Raw genomic sequence first — 21135 nt, 5'->3', positions numbered from 1 at the left:
TCACATTTTTGTTTGGGATTTTATGACCTGGTAACTAAGACTTTTATGTCCAGTCCTTTATTATTATCTAAATATACTTTTCACTTCACAGTTCACTTATCACCTTACTTTATATTGTTAGAATTGAAAAAACAAAGTGAGGTGTCATGTGAACTGACTCTAATTTCACATTTCACACATTAATCAAAGAGGATGTAAATACTTTATAATGAAGTGAATTTACTAGATACCCTATACTTTCCCTGCCCTGCCTAACTTGCCATGTACTTTCCCCGGGGCTTAAAAGAATAGGGGAGTCCCAGGCCCATGGGTGTCGTAAGAGGCAACTAGGGGCTTTTTAGAAGCAGGAGAGTCATGCTGCCGTCTTATGAGGTCAGCACAATCGGGCCAGACTCGTCCGGGTTTGGTTAGTGTCGAGGAACGGAGTCCACCCCCCCCCCCTCCACACGAATATGACAGCGGATCCTAAAAAGATTTTACCCAAGGAGGGTACCGGCTCTACCAGAGTCGGAGAATCCATCCCGGAGCACTCTCGCTCGGGCTGCCCGTCGTATTCTGGGGAGGGCACAGAACCGTGCATGTCCGAGACAAACGAGGCAGTAACACCACGGCACCTCGGTCTTGCAATATCAGGGGAATTGACTCCAATTTAAACGCCGTCCAACACCACCTTGTGACGGCGCAGCCGGCCTTGTGTTTCCTTACGGAGACGCAGATATCTCGACCTAGCGATACGTCATATTTAACGTACCCGGGTACAAAATTGAGCATAATTTTTTGCCTCATGCCAGGGTATGTGTTAATCTGCTGTCGCAGTCTCGGCAATTTTGAGAGTACGGACCTGTCTACTCTCTGGCTCCGTGTAGAATTTGAGGACCGCGTCCGTATCTATGCGTGTGTCTACAGGTCCCATAGTGGTAACGCAGAAACGGAACACCTCATGGGCTGCGTTCAAGTGACAATTGACGACGTGCTTGCATAGATCCCCTCAGCTGAAATCGGACTTGTTCATCCAAGTCTTGGAAGATTTCAACGGGCGCAATGCCGAATGGCTTGGATCACGTACCACAGACTACGCAGGGTGATCTGTGCATAATTTTGCATTGACATATGGTCTGTCCCAATTGGTTGAGTCGCCAACGCGGCTCCCGGATGTGGATAGTCACATGCCGTCCTTATTAGATCTTCTGCTGACTACACATCCCAATGGTTACCAGGTCTCAGTCGACGCCCTTCTCGGAACATCCAACCATTGCTTGGTCAGGAGTTTAGGGCCTACCCGACGCCAACGTCGCAGACCACCAGCGACCCGCCGCGTTAGGCACTACAAGTCAGCAGATTGGGATAGGATGCGTTCCTTTTTGCATCCTAATCTTGGAGTTTGTTTCCCTTCGGATGATCCTAGTGCTTGCGCCGTTGCAGTAGCTGATGTGATTCTACAGGGCATGTATATTTTTATACAAAGCTCTAGTTCGATGCGTCAGTTAAAGCAGCATCTGACCGTTTTCGTTGGGCGTCAGGAAGTCGAACGGGCTTGATGGAATTCTCCAATCGTGCTTAGAACGTGTGCCCCTGAGTTGACGCCGGTGCTAACGCGTTTATTCCGGCACTCATATACAAAAGGCGTAGTCAGGACACATGGAAGTCAGCACCTTTTCCAACCAATCCAAAAAAAAGGAGACAGTTCGGATCCGGCTAACTATAGACCTATAGCTATTACCTCCTCCTATTAATCATGGAGAGCATAATTACCGGCCAGCTCTTGGTATAAATAGAGGGTCACCAGTTCATCAAGGACCGACAGTACGGTTTTCGCCATGGTTGATCGGCAGGTGATTTTCTAGTATACCTAACACATAGATGGAACCGTTCCTCTTCCTTATCTATATAAATGATCTTCCTAATCTTATAGAGAAAAATCATAAGGTAGTATTGTTTGCGGACGACACTTCACTGATTTTTAAAGTGAAAAGAAACCAAGATATGTATGACGAAGTGAACAATATTCTATCTGACATCATGTACTGGTTTAGCGCTAATAACCTATTGTTAAATAGCAAGAAACCAAAATATATAAAATTTACCGTACCAAATGTCAAAAATGTTGATGCAAGTGTTTTGTCAAGTTTGCGCGTTTACCACAAAAAAAAACCATTTATCGTATCACCACTCTTCGACAACACTTCCCTTACAGTCTCGCCTAGTATCAGAATTCTGGGTTTCGATATCTCGAGCGATTGCCAATCCCGAAGCCATCTGGAGGGCAAAGCCAAAGTGGCTTCGAAGAAACTGGGCGTCATAACTAAAGCACGGCAATACGGCTGCAAGCCAGCCCACATTCTAGCGCTGTACAAAGCGCAGGTCCGGCCACATAGTAAGGAGTATTGCTGTCTTCTCTGGTCTGGCGCACCCCAGTATCAGCTCGATCCATTTGACCACGTGCATTTGATAGTTTCATTGTGTGTTCTCTACCCTATTTATCATGGGGAGTGTTCCGAAGAGCTGTTTCACCTGATTCCTGCCGCCAAATTCCATCTTCGCACGACACACCACAAGTTAGGACATCATCCCAACATCTGGATGTGTGGCGGTACTCCACAGTGCGGTTTTCAAGGAGCTTTCTACCACGTACCATAAACCTGTGGAATGAACTTCCTTGTGCGGTGTTTCCGGAACGATACGACGTGGGTACCTCCGAAAATGGCGCGTACACTTTCCTTAAAGGCCGGCAACGCTCCTGTGATTCCTCTGGTGTTGCAAGATAATGTGCAGTGATCACTTAACACCAGGTGACCAGTACGCTCGTTTGTCCTCCTTTTCCATTAACAAAAAAAACTAATAATGACTCCCAAGTTCTTAAGGGAAATATAATGTGTTATTTGTTATTTATATGTATTTTCTTTCATAAATCTAAGATTTTAAATATGTATAAATTATGTATATGTATAAAAACTAATTATTAAATTATTAGATTTAAAATTTCGAGAATCAAGGAAGTGACACAACATTACTATTTAAAAATGTATTTATTGCTTTTCGAAGTATTCTCGGCGACATTTGACATATTTTTCCATACGATTGAAGCAACCATTGAAGCAACAATTCCATTCGGAAGTTAGGGTCTCCAAAATGGCCGTTTTGTAGGCGTCCACAGCTTCTTCAGATGATGAAAATCTCTGACCACGCAACTTATTCTTTATTTTAGGGAAAGTATAGAAATCATTAGGGCTTTGGTCGGGGCTGTACGGCGGATGGTCTAATAATTCTATGTTTTCTTGCTCTAAAAACTCTTTTGTTCAGTGCGCGGTGTGAGAACTTGCATTGTAGTGATGGAGGATGATGCGGCGGTTGCAGTTCTCTTTACGGAGTTCAGAATTGACCTGTGGCAAACAAATGCTAGCATACAATTTTGCATTAACCGTTCCTTGTCCCTCAAGAGGAATGGTCGCAACATGGCCAGTTTTGGAGACAAACGTGGCCACCATTTTTTTTGCAACACTTCGTGAACGAAAAATTATTTTTGATGGCTTTAACTCATTTCCGAACACCCAAACCCGTGACTGGTTTTTTGTTTCGGGTTCGTACGCGTATATCTAGGATTCGTCACCTGATACGATGTTGTATACAGCATTTGAGGATCCTGCGTGGAATCTTTCGAGAGTTCTGACGCACCAAGTAACGCGAGCCGCTTTTTGCTCTTCACAGAGCAAATGCGGTATCCATCGGGAAAACAACTGTTTTACAATTGTTCATGCAAGATTATTTGTATTTGATTCATGCCAATGTCTAAAGTTGCCTGAATTTCGCGGTATGTCACATGTCGATCTTCCTCAATCAGCTTACGCACAGCATCAACGTTTTCTTTGGTTACTGCAGTTTTTGGACGACCTTGACGGGGATCACCACTGAGCTTCACATGTCATGTTTTGGATGGGGCTTCACCACCAAATGCAGATATCATCCGGTCAACAGACTGTTTTTGTGTTAAACCACTTCGAAAGTCATAAGAAATCATCGGTCTAGAATTTTCTCGAGTCAATTCCATTTTCTCAACGACTAAACAAGTTTAATAAGACCGAGAATCTTTTTTTAAATAAATAAATGGTATTCAATTTTAAAAATTTTAAAATCAGGAACAGTGGAAATATTCCATCCCCGATACTTTTAGTGCAGCCTATGTATAACATCATGTGGCGTCGTACATTATAGCCTCCTATCAATATTTACCAATAAACACAAAAAGCTATTCAAGCGGAGGGACTCGGGGTAAGTATATAGTACTTTCATAGCTGGCAACATATTTTTTTAATGGCGTCTGTTTTGTTTACAAAATATTTTGATGTTTTGACGCACGAATAAGCTTAAATTAAAAGTTGTGAAATAGTATTTAGGTGTGATTTTCTTGTCATAATTTTTATTATAAGAGGCTTTGTGACACCATTTCACTGCACAGCAAGTTATTTTTCCATTAAACTTCGCGCACTGATTGTCTTGGAAGTTGATAGAAAGACACTGACGCGGCGGGAAACGTATGTAGTCATAAACGACCACATTGAAACTGCTTCATTTCGCTTAGGCCTACTCACGTTCTAAGCGTTATTATTCTATGCTTAATGACATTTACAACTACATCTTATTCTTTTTATATATTTATATAAAATATTCTATTCTATTCTTTTTAGTGGCTTCTGTGGAATAAGCACCACAACTCGCCAATGTCACGTTTCAGTAGGCCACCAAGCTCAGAGTGTGTCATTTGATCCGATGCAGTTCAGTTTAGGTACCTAAACGGAATCGTTAAAATTCGTACCATGAAGTACCTTTTACTGAATGGCGTTTGGATCGATCGATGAATGAACGAAATAAATTTGTCTGTGGTGCGCGGTGTGAGAAAGAGATGACGCTCTACAGTCGTTGCATAAGTTTGTCTCTCTTACTCGAACCATATGCGTTGCGTTTCGAAACCTAAAATGACATGATTTTAGCGGTTTTTTTGCGTAGAAAATACTAAAAATACATTTTAAAATTGCGCTTTATAGCGTCAAATTATAAACCATTAAGCCCTTTTTTGTACTTATGAAATAATAGTAATATAAATAAATATAGTTCTTTGAATTACAAATGAAATGTTTGCTTAGGTGTTTTCGTAAAAATAACGAGTTATGAAATGCGTAAGCATCATATTAGTCTGTGGTTATGAATGCACCTCCATTAATTTTTTATTTGACAGGAGCACAGAGTACAATTTTTTAATTCGTTCTTGCGAACAGGCTATAGCCCGGGCCCTTACTGCCTTTAGTATTTTCATTTTCGGTATTTATTTTCAGTATTTTGTCTTTCAAAAAATTCTAATAAAGTATTCTCATCTCATCTTTCATCAATAAAATTTTCCTTTTTCTGTATCTTTTCACTATTTTTTAAAAGTTATTAACAACACGATTCACTTCAGTTGATTTGACGTCAACCTAAATTAGGTAGCTCTAATCACGTCGTGGTACGAAATAGCAAAGCAGTTCTTTTTAGGTTGTCAATTGAATCGCAATAAGAGTTCATGGTAGGCCCCCAGATCTAAAATTGTTGAGGGTTATAAGGTGAGTGCACTGAATGGCACTGAGAATAGGGGTCATTTTGAAAGTTGGAAAAAGGGGTTAGAGAGGTTAGAATACAATAGGTAACAATGGGCAAGACATGATCTCTTATCTTGAGAAACTTGGTTATAGTTGTATAAACCAACTAATTAATCAAATTTTTGAAGCAAAGGGTGATCACGGAATTCCACTAATTTAAAAAAGTTTATTAGCGAGGAACTGTCAACGGAGCGAAAGGGGAGGTTCTACACACTCGTCCTGCATAGCGTTAATAGGGCTAGATTTCATAGCTCCTAATGTAATGCGCAAACATTTAGCCTGTAATTTGTCTAACTTATCTAAACCCGCCTTATTACCTGGAATCAACAGTAATGTACTATAATCCATGTGGCTACGAATTATGGCATTCTAAAGCAATCTTTGGGTGAGGGGTGAGCTCCCCACCAAACGCCAGATAATGAGCGAAATATTTTAGACCGTTAATATTTTTTTCACACTTTTGGGAGATGTAGTTAAAGTGCTTTACTCCTGTGAATTTTTGATCTAACCAGACACCCAAGAACTTAACATTATCGACAACAGGAACTTCTATATTGTAAATTTTGACTTTGATTACAGGGAGGCGTCTTTTGTTGGTGAATAGAACTACCGTACTTTTGATTTGTGATAATGTTAGCCTATGTTGCAAGAGGTATGATGAAAGATATTCTAGAGCATAACTCAAACTGATAATCCTGTATAGACTTATCGGAAGTATATAGAACAATATCATCTGCATATTGCAAGATTTGGCAAAAGGGGGTGCTAGAAATATCAGAAGTATACAGGTTGTATAGTAAAGGACTGAGAACAGAACCTTGAGGTAAACCTTTGCAAACTGATTTAGGAGGTAGGTACGAGGATGGGCATTTATGGAAATTTTTCCCTCCATTAGCATATTGCATATGAATCGAGTAAGCTTCACTGGAATACTCAGCTGAATGAGTTTGCTCCTAAGCAGATGGAGAGACATGATTCATATGCGGATTCTATATCTAGAAAAACTGCCAAAAGAGTGTTTTTTTGGAAAAGTGCTAATCTAATATCAGTGGTTAGGATACCCAAGCTAACTAATGAGCCCTTCCCCTTTCTGAATCCATGCTGGGAATCAGAAATGAGGTTATTGTATTCAACAAACTACTCAAGTCGATGTTTGATCATATTTTCACATGTTTTTGCAAGAGTAGATGATAGGGTAATTGGTCTATAACTGGTGGCTTTAGATGGACACTGATCTGGTTTAAGTAAGGGGATAGTTACTACATCGTCCAATGCCAGAAGAAGTTCTAAAAAAGAGAAGGGGGAGTTTAAACTATGAGTTGATGATAGAGGGCTTGGAGGTGAAGGGAGATAGTCTTCATAAGGAACTGAAGGGGGTGAGAACCTATCTGCAAAGGATTCAAGCCATACAGATGGACCCACACTTCGGTCATGCTCCAAAGAATTTTAAGAGCCTCTAAATTTTTTAATTTGTTTCCATACAATTGTAGATGGAGTATGAGGAGATAAGCTCAGGCAAAAATTAAAAAGTGGCCTTGGCAGCAGCTTTTTTATAATTAATGAAGTTGGAAAAAGTCATGCTCCTGTTATATGTTTTTTCTGCTAATTTTCTATCCTTAGCAGCCTTGGTGCATTCTGAATCCCACCAAGGAGTAGAAATTTTATTAATGGATGGTTTTTTAAAGGAAATTTTTGGTCAGCACAAAATATCATGGCCTCTGCTAATTTATTATAATTTTTATGCAGCATTTGAATTTTTAGGATCGAGAAAGCTTAAAATTTATTCATCAAGGCAAGTGGAAAATTGATGCCAATTTGCATTTGATAATCTATATTTGAGAGAAGGGGAAAAATTTTGGGCAGGGATTACTTTATCAGGTAATGAAATGATAATAGGATAATGATCACTGTCATTGGAATTTTGTAGGATATTCCAAGAAATAAGAGAAGCAAGACAAGGAGAACATAGGGTAAGGTCAACAGCGCTTTTTGGATTTGGAGAAGGAGCAACCCAGCGGGTTGGAGTACCATCATTTAATATGCAGAGATTACATTCATCAAAAATGTCAAGAAGAGAAAGAGAAAAATAATCAGTAGTGTTAGAGCCCCAAGACAAGTAATGTGCATTAAAATCTCCCATTAAAATCATAGGAGAGGGAATAGACGAGATTAAATGGAGAATGTCTGCAATCATAGTTGAGTGAGGATGAGGGATATATATAGAGACCATGAAGATGTTCAAAACTTTTGCAGCAACAATATTTATACCGGGATGTTGGTTTGGAAGGATTATTGGGGAAAAGGGAAGGGTGTGTCTTATAAATAAGGTGTAGCCTGCGCCAACACCATCTGCTCGATCATCTCTGAGACATGCATAGCCCGGGACCCTGAAGTGTGATCCAGGGGCCAGCCGTGTCTCAGATATGGCAATGGCAGAAGGAAGGTATTTATTTATAAGATGTATAAGGCTTAGTTTTCTAGGACGTAGTCTTCTGGTGTTCCATTGCAGAATGGACACTGGGGCCATGATTATTACAGAGGGATAAGATGTGAGATAGTTTGTGGGCAACGTTGGACGGTATGTCTAGAGTGTTACTTGATATGAGTGACAGGAGAAAAGACAGGAGGTTATCATTCTGCACTGAAGAGGAGGGAATAGACTGAACCATCAGGGAACACCGAAGGAACCTCAGCAATGATGGCCTGGTGAGCAGCTTTTGTTGGTGGCAAAATGTTATCCATAGCAATTAATACAATTTGCATCTTATTCTACTGTACTACATGTGTCACCAGAGTGGGATTGGGCACATTTATAACACCTTGAGTTGGACCTGCATGTAGTTTTAATATGTCCAAATCTGCAGCAATTCTGAAATTGAATGGTAGGGAAAAAGTAAGTTTCTACTTAAATAGGAATATTTTGGTAGGGAGTGATTGTCCTTGGAAAGTAATTACTATAGTTTGGGGTGGGATCCACGAAACTTTATTATCCTCAATGACTTTTCTATTGAGTCTGCGAGCTTTTAAAATCTTTCCACAACCTATGGGAAGATCAGCTGACTCAACAAACTCATTCATGGATAAGTCCACCGGAACCTGGCGGACATTACCCATCTTTGTTATATTATAATTGGGTATAATTGCTTCATATTTCTTTTTTAATACCATCCGGGCATATGTAAGCAATTTTATGTCGGTGTAAAAGTTGACCGAATTTTAAATGTCTTCTTTTCTTCTCATCTTAGCGCGGGATCATCTTCAGTGCGGGAAACATGAATTATGTATAAAAAGTACTCCACCACCAATAAGATAATAAAAACTACAATACACAAGTTATTTTTTTTTTATTCATTTTAGTGCAGGTCAGAGACCCATATAAAACATGTTTACATATAAGTAGGTAGTCAAAATATTTTAAAATTAAAAAAAAATTAAGTAATTAATATAAAAATAAAGACACTTAAAAAAAAATAGTCATTTTACGTTAGGGATCTGGTGTACCCTTAGCCAGTGTTTGTAAAACACATAGTCAAGGGATGCCTCAGCGACGACTTTAATTATCTTTTTATTAGAATTACGGACGGTTTCCCAGAAACCCGCTATTATATTCCGTATAGCAGCGGAAGGCGTCCCGGACTACTAGTCTGGGACTCCAGCGTCGGCGAACATGCCCAACGCGCTACAATACCTCGGCATTTTTAATAAAATGCGAAGGGCATGATTATATTGAACACTGAGGATGTTAAAGGATCTTTTGGTGTAGTTGATCCATAATTGTGATGTATAAAAACTTATATAGTATGTTTTAAACAACATAACTTTAACATCCTCAGTACACCGAGAAAATTGGCGAGCGAGCATGTTGCACCGTATTGCCAGTGACCTTCGCTCTCGTTCTATGTCAAGGTCGTCACTTAGGGACCCCGTCAACATGTGCCCGAGATACCTGAACTGTTGCACAACCCGAACTGGTGTCCCATCTAATAATACTGGTGGTATCCTCTCCGGACCTTTACCAGCCAGTCTAATGGTTTCACGGAGAAATGTTTTGCAAACATGTTGGCTATCTCCGTGCTATCCTGTACGTTACTAACATTTAGTGGCCTACTTTCTTTTTTATTTAATGATTTAGTAGCTTTCCAAAACTGTGTAAAATTTTTGTCAGCTCTATGCGTCGCTCAAATGTCCATTTTTATAGATTCCTCATTATTCAGGCACCACTTTAATTTCTTTTTAAATATAGCGCGGGTCTTCGCCATATCATTATATATTTCTCCACTACTAGGCCTACCACAGTCTACCCAAAACTTAAAAAACAATCTTGCAGTTTGATAATTATCTTTTACGTGTTGATTCCAGCCAACAACTTGTTTTTATGGCGCGTGATTTGTGCACACCAGATCCCGAATACTTACTATTAATAGCTGCATATTTGAAAATACCAATTACATCATTGTAAAAATTATTAATAAAATCTAAAACACCCTTAGAGCTATATAAATTGTTTGCATTATAGTGACTTGAGTCAAGTAACTTATTAAGATTTTCAGTACATAGATTAGTATACTTATTTATTTCATCTGCATTTCTCTGTCCCCATCTGACGTAATTATTTAAATTATCATTATTACATTCCTTACTATCTACTTTTTCAGTTAGAAGCTTAATATCACAGTTAACAAACAGTGGGAAATGATCAGACCAACTAACACTGTTATCCACACACACACATACAACTGTATTTTGTGCAGCAATAGTTGTCAGGCAATGATCCAGCCACTTGGTCGTTCCATGAGACTCACTAAGGAAGGAAAATGTTGCCGAGTCTGCTCCTAATGCATCTATATTCGCACAGACCCATGTTTGCTCCTCACAAAATGACAACATCTCTCTGCCGAATCTAGCTGAGGCTGAGCCCCGTTGTAGTCACCGAGCATAAATACGGTCTCAATCCCACATTCTTCAATCACTGCACTCATCCTACTAAGAATATCCGTGAACTCTGGCAAATTATCTTCTATATCAATAGGTATATATACGTTAAATAGTAATAAATGGCGATCCACAGAACTAATTTTGACAGCCGCCAACCTATCATATCACTCTCACAATCCACTACAGTTACATTATTGAAAAGAGACTTACGCCACATGATAGTTAAACCTCCGTAGCGACGTCCACGCTATATCCCAACTGAGGAGTCCACGGATGACTTCGAGAATGATGCAAAATTATCATCTATCTGATGTAGAAAGTCGAGGTCGTGCTGGAGAAGCCATGTCTCCTGAAGAGCGATAATATCAGCGGTTTTACAAATTTTTCTCACAGCATATAGATGCTGAGATATAGGGAACGCTTAATGCTTTTACAATTAAATGAAACCATACGGATTAAGTTAGTTTGTAGGTAATACTGTATTGGCATTATCGATCATATTTAGCGACGGTCTTCGTATATCGCTCTTTGTACCGTCTATATACCAACCCAACCAAAAAGATTTCAAGATTCTGGGTAGGTATCGTGACTTTAAAAGAATTAAAGGATGTTTCATGTCGCTGTATGAGCTGCTCGACGCATATGCATTCTTCACCCATGTCCGCAATGTGGTGTAAAATATTATCTACAGAGACCGATTTCTGGGCACGAGAAATAAATATGTAGCAATGGGAGTCCGTTACTTTGATTTTACACTGCGCGTCCGAGGTTCCTGTTCCTCGCATATTTCTCAATTTGCTCAATTTCTTTTTATTTTCTACAACCGTAAATGTCGCATTTTTACCATGCGTCATTGTTTCGTTATGACTCGACGCATCGCTCACCACGGCAGGCGCAGCGTAAGCTGTTACGCTAGATTGACCCGCACTCACATGTGCCATTCGGGCGCTTCTTGTTTGCCGGTCGGGCCGTTTCGAAAACGATATCGCGATAGGTCGGCGTATACGCATTTACAGCGCAGGGTGCGTGTGTGCGTGCAGGCGGTGGTACTGTCACAGGCGGAAGCAAATTCGACTGTGATGATAAGTCTGCTTGCTCTCTTATGCACGTTTTTACGGTTGGTCGGGGTAATCGAACTCCGTGCTACTCTTGCAGGAGTAGGTTGCAGTGATGGCGGAGTCGCAGCTGTTAATGAAGAATTCCTCTTTTGGGGAGTCGTCACATTAATTTTTTCTATTTGTTGAATGGAGTTGCGTATATCAGCAAGTTCCGCACTCATTTTTATCTGAAATTTTACAAGATCGTTTTTCATATTCAACATATCCTTCAAAATTCGTGTAACATCAACTTTTGGCGGGAACCTCAATTGGCGCGGTTTACAAAAAATTTTTAAATTTAAATTTTATATTAATAATTCAAATATTTCTCATTGTTTTACTATTAAAAATAATTAATAATATAGTGAGTGGCTGCTGAGATGGAGGGAAATGAGGGGGGCGGGGATAAGCTGCCCACCTCACTGAAACGTCCTCAGTCCGAGGACAACCAAATAAAAAATGTTGATGGTGACGGTGGAGGCGATGAGAAGGACTTTTTACCATGTTATAAACCCAATTATAAAAGACTATACCCCGAAAACACAATAAATACAGAATTTAAAGTTTACGTTAAGACAGTGAGCAATGAAAAACTGAGCAACAAGAACCCTACTTATTTAAACCATATTTTCGCCAATGATATCAAAGGTGTGACGGCTATACAGCGTGTCAACGCAAGTAAATTGCTGTTATATTTAAATAGTGTAACACGGCTAATAACTTTATTGATAATTGTAATTTTTTAACAAAACATGGCATGAGGGCATTTATTCCATCTGCTCAAATTGAAAAAATTGGAGTCATAAGATTTGTCCCAACAAATATATCAAACAAAGAACTTTATAGCAGATTAAACTCCATATACGAAATAATAGCTATAAGAAGATTCACAAAGAAAATTGGTAAAGAGCGTGTCCCGCTACAGACTGTCAGCATAACTTTTGTATCTAATTTGTTACCCGATAATGTTCAATACGATCTATTTTCATATAGGGTATTTGAATATATTCCACCATTACAGCAATGTTTTAAGTTAACCGTTCCGCCAAAATTTGTAACAGTAAACAAAGATGTTCAATATGTGGAGGTGATCACTTATTAAAATAATGTAATAAACCTAATGAAATCTGCTGTGTAAATTGCAGTGGATCTCATTGAGCAAACTCCAAACTATAAATCTAATAATAAAAAATAAAAATAGCCTTTATTTTTCTACTACAACAATTTTTTTACATCTTACTCTAGTTTGAACTATATACATATATGGTATTTAATTAATTTAATAGGTTATTATACTAGTTTAATTTTATTAGTGTTTAAAAGTAGTAGTCGCTTCTGTAGCGTAGGCTTCTCCTAAATCCTTCCAAACATCTCTTACTCGCGCCGTCCGCATCCAATGGGATCCACATCTGTTGTTGACGATGACTATAAATCTCTTACGTGGTCTCCCTTTTCTCCTTTTTTCCTCTCGTGGTACCCACTCTGTTAAGCGCTTCGTCCATCTATTACTGTCCATCATACAAATATGTCCTGCCCAGTGCCATTTAAGGAGCCTTATTCTTTTCTGTGCTTCTACTATTCTTCTTATTTTTCCATTACTAATTTTTTCCATTTCCATTTTTCGCTGACATACAGAAATTTTCTTTTCGTCCTCTTGCCTTAATGACCATGTCTGGCAACCATATTTTAGACACGGTACTACTGCTACTTCAAAGAGTCTCTTTTTAATATTTATATTTATTGTATTATTTTTCATTATTTCTTTTAACCCCCAATACTTTCTCCAGGCGAAAGTTATCCGTCGGTGTGTTTCCTTCTCTGCATTATTTTCAAATGACATTAGTTGTCCTAAGTAAACGTATTCTTTAACATATTCGATTGTTTCATTTGCTACAATTATGTTTCGGGGTGCTCCGTTAGTCAAAACTTTAGTTTTCTTTGTGTTCAATGACAGTCCGACCTTTTGACTTGCTATTGCGAGTTCATTGACCATGATCTCTAGGTCTGTCGAACTTTCCGTAAATACTACGATGTCATCCGCGAAACGCAAGTGGTTGAGTAATTCACCATCTACCTTTATTCCTTTCGTTTGCCAATCTAGAGACCTGAAAACAGATTCTAATACCGCTGAAAATAATTTTGGAGATAGTGGATCACCTTGTCTGACTCCTCTTTGAATCGGGAATTCCGTACCTTCGCGTTCTAATCTTACTTTGGCGCAACATTTCGAATATATGTTATTTAATATAGTTATGTATTTCGTATTCAAAATAAAGAGAATCGAAAGCTTTCTTATAATCTATAAAATACATATACAATAATGTTTTCCTATATTTTTTTACTTTTTCTATTAGTTGTGTTATAGATTGTATGTGATCTGTTATAGAGAACCTTTTGCGGAAAACCGCTTGCTCGCGTGGTTTGTTTTCCTCTAAGCTGTTCGTAATTCTGTTAAATATTATTTTTGAAAATCTATATATATAAAAATGAATTGCTGTTCGTTAGTCTCGCTAAAACTCGAGAACAGCTGGACCAATTTGGCTAATTTTGGTCTTGAATTATTTGTGGAAGTCCAGAGAAGTCTTAAAAGGTGAATAAATATGAAAGTGTTCGGAATTAAATAAAAACAACAATTTGTTTTTCCTTTGATGTGTCCCACGTCGTCCGATATTTGTTTTGTATGGACATATTTCTATATACATTTCCTATGAGAGAATTTATTGACGCACGGTTTGACAGTTCTGCTGTGAAACAATTTCATAACAACAACAGGGAGCATATTTTACGAAATAATTCCTGATGTTATGATATATTTTTGACAAATTAATAAAAAACCTTATTTTATTTATTATACACTAGAATAACGTCTGTCGGGTCAACTAGTATTTTATATAATTTTGTCATAACACTAATTGGCCTATAATTACTTAGGTCACTTCGATCTCCTTTTTTATGTAGCAGTATGATGGTGGACTTTGACCATTGTTCTGGTGTAACTTCTTCTCTAAGGATATTATGAAACAATTCTTGTAGAGGTTTTAAGAGCGGGGTAGATAGTGATTTTAGCACTTCATTCATAATGTTGTCACTTCCGGGGGTCTTGTCGTTTTTTTGGGATTTTATTACATGTTCGATTTCAGATTTAAGAATATTTGGTGTCTGTGTATTAATGTTATTGATATTGGTAATTGTAATTAATTGGTATTAAACAACGACAAGAGCAGGCGTTACTTTCAATGCTATAAAGATTTTTGTAAAATTCTGTTGCTTCATTTATGATCTCAGGACGTCTAGGTTTTATGATTCCTTCTTTATTTTTAAGCTCTCCTACCCATTGGGACTTACCGTAAAGATATTTATAAGCTTTCCGTACAGCCCCTGTTTTACTTATAAATTTTTCGAAAGTATTTTGTCGCTTTATTTTTTTCTTGTGTAATATTTCTATTGATTTTTTTACTTAGTCTTATTATTTCAGATTTTACTGTTGCTCTTTTTTCTTTGTATAATTTTTCTCTCTGTTGTAAAAGAAGTCTTGTTTCCTCATTGATGTATACATTCCTCTAATTCTCTTTTCGTGACAAACGATTCAAAAACTCTTGTAATTGTATTTGTAAATTGTCGTATTGGGTTTGTACTTGTAGATGTATGTACGGCTCCCATAAATTTCTTTTTTCAATAGCTAGCAGCATCTTCTGAGAGATTCGGTAGTTGTTTAGTATAGTCAACGGATTTTATTTTTCTTCTTTTTGGTTTTGACTCTAAGGATAATTCGCATCGTATCATCCTATGATCAGTATTAAAGTTTAAGTTTTTAATTATATCAAATTAAGTAATACATGATGGTCGGTTCGAAAGGATATAGTCTATCTCAGTACATTGCTGACCGTTTGGGGATTGCCATGTCCAATTTTATGTGGTTTGCATGGAAATATACTGTTTATAGTATAATAATTGTTTTCGAGTGCAAATTCGATTAATCTCTGGCCGTGTGGACTTCGTTTTCCATGTGCGTATTTCCCTATGTACTTTCTTTCATTTTTTGAGCTTTTCCTATTCTTGCGTTAAAATCGCCGAGTAAAATGACATATTTGTGGGGGTATAGTCTAGAGCAGATTGTACAGGTCAATGTCTTCGTTTGTGTACATTTCTGTGGGAGCATATGCTTGGATAAATGACCAGGTAGAATTGTCATCTGTTTGTATTTCTAGTAACGCGACACGAAAACGAAAAGAAATCAAAAACATAATAAACAACAATTTAGATATGCTACAATTTTTAAGTAATAATAAAACATACTATGTTATGTATACTGATGGAAGTAAAGGGAGTGACTATGTACATAAAAAGGCATAAAAGGCATTTATTTTCTCAAAATTGATTCCTTTTGAATTCTTTTTGATGTCATTTCTAATATACTAGATACTACTACCGCTTCGGAAGCAAATGGCGCTCTGAGAGAGAAGAAGCGGCGCAAGAAACTCTCCCAGCATTCTTTTTTTGCGCTCTTTTTAATAAAAATATACAATATTGTACATTTTTTGGTATTGCTATAAAATAATCATAATCTAGTCCCATGCTGTCCGATCACTTAGATATTCAGCTGTGGAGTAATAGGATTTACGACAAAGGCATTTTTTTTAACATTTAAATTTATTTATAGATAATGACTGAACAGTGGCTGGGACTTTATTATAAAAGTGTATACATTTACCCTTAAACATATTATATTGTATCTTATGAAGCCTACTAGAATTAGTTACAAGCAATCTTGACTGTCTATAACCAAGCTGGTATATAGCACGAACAGCTCTCTTTTGCAGAGCAAACACTATGTCAATGTCAGCAGCATGACCCCACAGTAAAATACCGTACGTCATGATGCTGTGAAAATAACTGAAGTGACAAAACCAATCTAGCGGTCGCAACATTAGTGTACTCACTAATCTTTCTAACAGCATATGCTGCAGAACTGATTCTATCTGCTAGTTGGGCAATATGTGGACCCCACTGAAGCTTTTTATCTAACGTGATACCCAAAAAGACCGTAGTGTCCCCAAGTTCCAATTTCTGGTCTATTATAATTACGTTGGTTTGTACCTCTGCTCTGTTTGGTGTAATAAACCGTAAACACTTGTTTTTTTTTTACTGTTTAAGTGCAGATTATTCGTTTCAAACCAACGCACTATCTTTGAGAGTGCATTGTTTACGTCGTCATCAATATCTACACGTCGCTTCACTTTAAAAATAAGTGAAGTATCATCAGCAAACAATACAATCTCATGGCTATCATCTGCCACAAACGGTAGACCGTTAATATATATAAGAAACAAGAAAGGGCCGAAAATAGAACCCTGCGGAACACCTATTCCCACATTTATACCCGAAGACCGTTTGCCATTTACATCGACTATCTGAACTCTTTCGCTTAAATATGATTTTAACAGATTAAGGGCTCTATTTTTTACTCCATAATGCTTTAGTTTTAGGATTAAAGTTTCATGGTGGACGCAGTCAAATGCTTTGGACAAATCACAAAAAATACCCAACGCATCCTGTGACTCTTTCCAGGCGTTAAAGATGTGTTTAATGAGTCTAGTACCCGCATTAATTGTTGATAAACCCCTAGTGAAACCAAATTGATTTATTTTCAATAATTTACAAAAAATTCATTTGTAGCTGCTGAAGCAAAAGTTTCTCAAAAATTTTACTAAAAACAGGCAGCTCTGCTCTATACGATCCACAAACCAAATTTTGTAAAAATTTTGTTTTAAACCAATCATGCTCAATTTTTCAGCAGAATCATATGCAGTTTATCAGGCATTAATAAGAATACGCGAAATTCACAACTTTAAGAACTTTTTAATAGTAACAGATTCTTTAAGCTTAATAAAAGGTTTAACTAATCTTACAGTTAATTTTAAGTCTAACTATATCCTCTTTTTTATAAAAGTAATAATACATAAATACCACCTTGAGCATCTTCAAATGGCCTTTCTATGGGTGCCATCACACAAAAGTATAACAGGTAACGAAATGGCTGATAAGAGTGCATATGAAGGTAGTAATTCAGTTGATGTTAAAAATGTTATAGAGATTCCTATGACTGATTTTCTCCAATATATTGACCAAGAAATTTAAAAGTTATGGTTAGACATGTGGAAGACAGAGCAAGATAATAAAGGAAAATGGTATGGCCGCATACAAGAAAACATACCTGTCAGACCCTGGTACAATCAATTGAAGGACAACAACAGAGATTTTATTACCACGATAAATAGATTGCGTTTTGGCCATAATACTGCACCGTCACACCTTGCAAGATTGGGTATTGTTGAGAATAAAATTTGCCCACATTGCAATTCAAATGAAGGAACTGTGAAACACCTTATTTTCGACTGCCAAACATTTCTGATTGACAGACTTCACTAGCCAGCACAACTGGCTAGTGAAATCAGTAATTCAAAAATTTTATGTGATTCTTCATCCCGCCCGCCTCCACTTCATCATTTGTTAAGAGACAAAAGAAGTTATAAACCATTATACTAATATATTAAGAATACAAATCTAACAATATAATATAAAGTGAAGTGATAAGTGAACTGTGAAATGAAAAGTATACATATTATTTAGATAATAAAAAAGACTTGACTTAAAGGTCTTAGTTACCAGGTCATAAAATCCCAAAAAAAAAGCTCCTGTAGCGTCCTGCTGTTGAGAGCCGAACATAAATGTCTAATACACATTAGGAAAGTATTGTAACATGAATTTTTACAATTTACATTTTCTATTTCATTTTAGTATTTATTTAATTTTTAATAAAACAGTATGTCGTTTTGTTTAGTACCTATTTTAATAAATTTTTGTCTCACAGTAAAATAAAAATGGTCGTTTTTATTTAATAAGATTTGCACGCGTACGTAGTAATGCGTACATTACTTTCTTTGTTTTTTGTTACCAAACCATATTAAAATGCAAGTTTTTGAAGAAATAGAAAAACTGCACCTAGACAGCCTCAATGATGAGTGGGTGCAATCTGTGTATGATTCCGAATTTATGGAGTTTGGGGATTTGCCGCCAGAATACGAAAGTGCCATTGAATCCAATGAAGATGATGTCCGTATAATTTTTGAAAATATTGTGAATCTAATTGAAGATTTGGTTAACAGAGATTCTGACACATTGACAAGAATATCTACAGAAATAAAACATCAAAGATTGTCAGCCCTAATTGGATTTTACATTAATGATGGGAACAAAAACATATTGATTTCTGATAGCAGAAATAATGCTCTATGGGCCTCACGTCTATATTATAAGCTCCTAGTGATTCCGGGACAAACTTACCATGTTTACCATTCTCAACTGTTTACACATTCCCTTTCCTGTCTAAAATTTCCAAAGGCAGTATGTGACCTTGAAGGTACCTGCTTTATGGGAATGCGACTTTTGAACGAAGTAAATTTAATTATAAAAAACCTGAGTGGTTTTGTTAATGATTTGAGAAATGTTGTCCAAAAATTGGACTTAAATCCGGGTGAGGTGAACTTTGAAGAAATTCTTCAAAACCTAGTAGATATAACTGGTGGTGCTATACTTTATAAGTTTAATGTTGGTAAGTAAATATTCTACAACCATAATATTATAAAGACCTAACTATTGTCTCAAACTGAAATTGTTGAATTTATGCTATATTTTATTGAATTCTGCCACTTTCCATAGTTTTAGCATAAGCAAGATTTATGGAATACTATAATTTCCATATAATTATTAATACCTATTCTTATTGTTCACATTTGATTAACATTTAAAAACATATATGTTTAAAAGGTTATATTTTCATTTTGTCTCATTTCAATAAATATTTTATTTTATTTACAAACAATCATACAAACAGTGTTACTTAATAACTAGTTGTTCAAGTAATTAAGAACTTGTCAAGACCATTTTCCACAGTTTATTAATGATAGTATCTTATCTATTGCAACGTCCGATTAATGACAGCTGGCAGGTAGCGAAACGTCCGATGACGCGATTAAGATTATCCGACAGCGAGCGCGAGATTCATCATTATTAAAAGCGATATAATTACATAACGACTCTACCTATGGCTATATAAAAAATACATTCACGTAGTTAAAAGTATAGAAAATCAACGTGTAAAATCATAAATTATGTTTTTGAACCCAAGTTATATATAAATAAAAGGTTAAAGCTCGAGATTATAGGTAGAAATGTGATAACATTTTCATTATATTAAGTTTTTATGTAAAAGATTAGCGCACACATTAATAAAACTTGATTATTATTGAAATAGACTATATAACCTATTTTTTGATATTAATATGTCATTACTTCGACTTACGGGATTGTTGCATTAAACTAAAATAAAGCACCCATTCTTAGTATATACCTACAATTTATCTGCGGAATGCACAAGTAAAACGTAAAATACTTGGTTGTCTCAATACATCCAGATTGTTGAATATTATAAACATTATATTTATGATATTTTGTCCCTATTACAAGCAATGATTTAGTGTTAATTAATTGGATTACAATAAAAATTTGATATTTAAACCAAATCGATAAAGTAGTATCGATCATACTGTTATAACTTGTCGATTTAATGTCGTAAGCAGAATTTTATATGTAATTTGTAGATAAAATCGGAAACTAGATATCATGAGGATTAATTTCATATATAAAACAAATATAATACGTAATTAAAATATTACACTTACATGATAAACAAAACAATAACAAAACACTTGACACTACAAAAATAAACAAATGACAATTCCCCCCGCAAACCGATTTTCAATTAATTATTTCTTTTAATTTTTGCTCGGATACTTGATATTTAAAGATAAGCCTATTACCATTACTTACCATAGAGTCTTAAAAATCGTATTTGACAAGCTAATTCATTCATACTACAGATTATAACACAAAATAAATACGCAAGTCGACTGGGCCACTCTGGTTGCCTGGACGTTTGACTGTCTAAAGAAAAAAGCCGCTCTAGTTGCCCGGACGTTTGAGTAGTTATCACATGAACAATCTTATTACTATAGGTATATTTATTTATAACTGAGTATGTATTATGAATTTTATTATTAAGGATATAAGATAAATATATAATCTTAAACATTTTCCCCCTTATTTATGATAGTCTGCTAACTTAAAGCATTGCTAATTCTCACTCTGTCTTCTTCTATTGACCCAAGTCAGAATGAGAAAAAACACTCCTTAGCGGCTGTTTAAAGTTAGGGGACCATTATGAATAACCTCCTGAGACCCAGACTTTTCAGAAGTAGGTAGTGATTTAAACCCAAACTACAAAATTTTGTACAAAAGGAATATTTGCTGTCAGACCCAGACATGTTTATGTCCATATTTTGAAAACGATTACTATTTTTTTAAAAGACCTATTTTTACCTTATTGCTATGTTTTTAGAGGACAATTTGGGCTAGGC

General features: G+C 36.5%; 1 protein-coding gene across 2 annotated transcripts in view; it reads left to right on the top strand.

Annotated features, from left to right (window-relative positions):
• The first annotated feature begins 18388 nt into the window (after positions 1-18388).
• Positions 18389-21135, top strand: part of LOC126971551 (condensin-2 complex subunit D3-like) — a 73338-nt gene continuing 70591 nt past the window's right edge. For both annotated transcript variants that reach the window (XM_050817848.1, XM_050817847.1), the window contains exon 1: positions 18389-19271. In XM_050817848.1, the coding sequence (XP_050673805.1) occupies positions 18629-19271 (643 nt within the window). In that variant the 5' untranslated portion in view covers positions 18389-18628. The remainder of the gene's footprint in view (positions 19272-21135) is intronic.

This window comes from Leptidea sinapis, chromosome 24, assembly GCF_905404315.1.
Source record: "Leptidea sinapis chromosome 24, ilLepSina1.1, whole genome shotgun sequence".
Classification (NCBI taxonomy): domain Eukaryota; kingdom Metazoa; phylum Arthropoda; class Insecta; order Lepidoptera; family Pieridae; genus Leptidea; species Leptidea sinapis.
The sequence above is the reverse complement of the archived record's forward strand: the minus strand, read 5'-3'. Positions and strand labels throughout refer to the sequence as shown.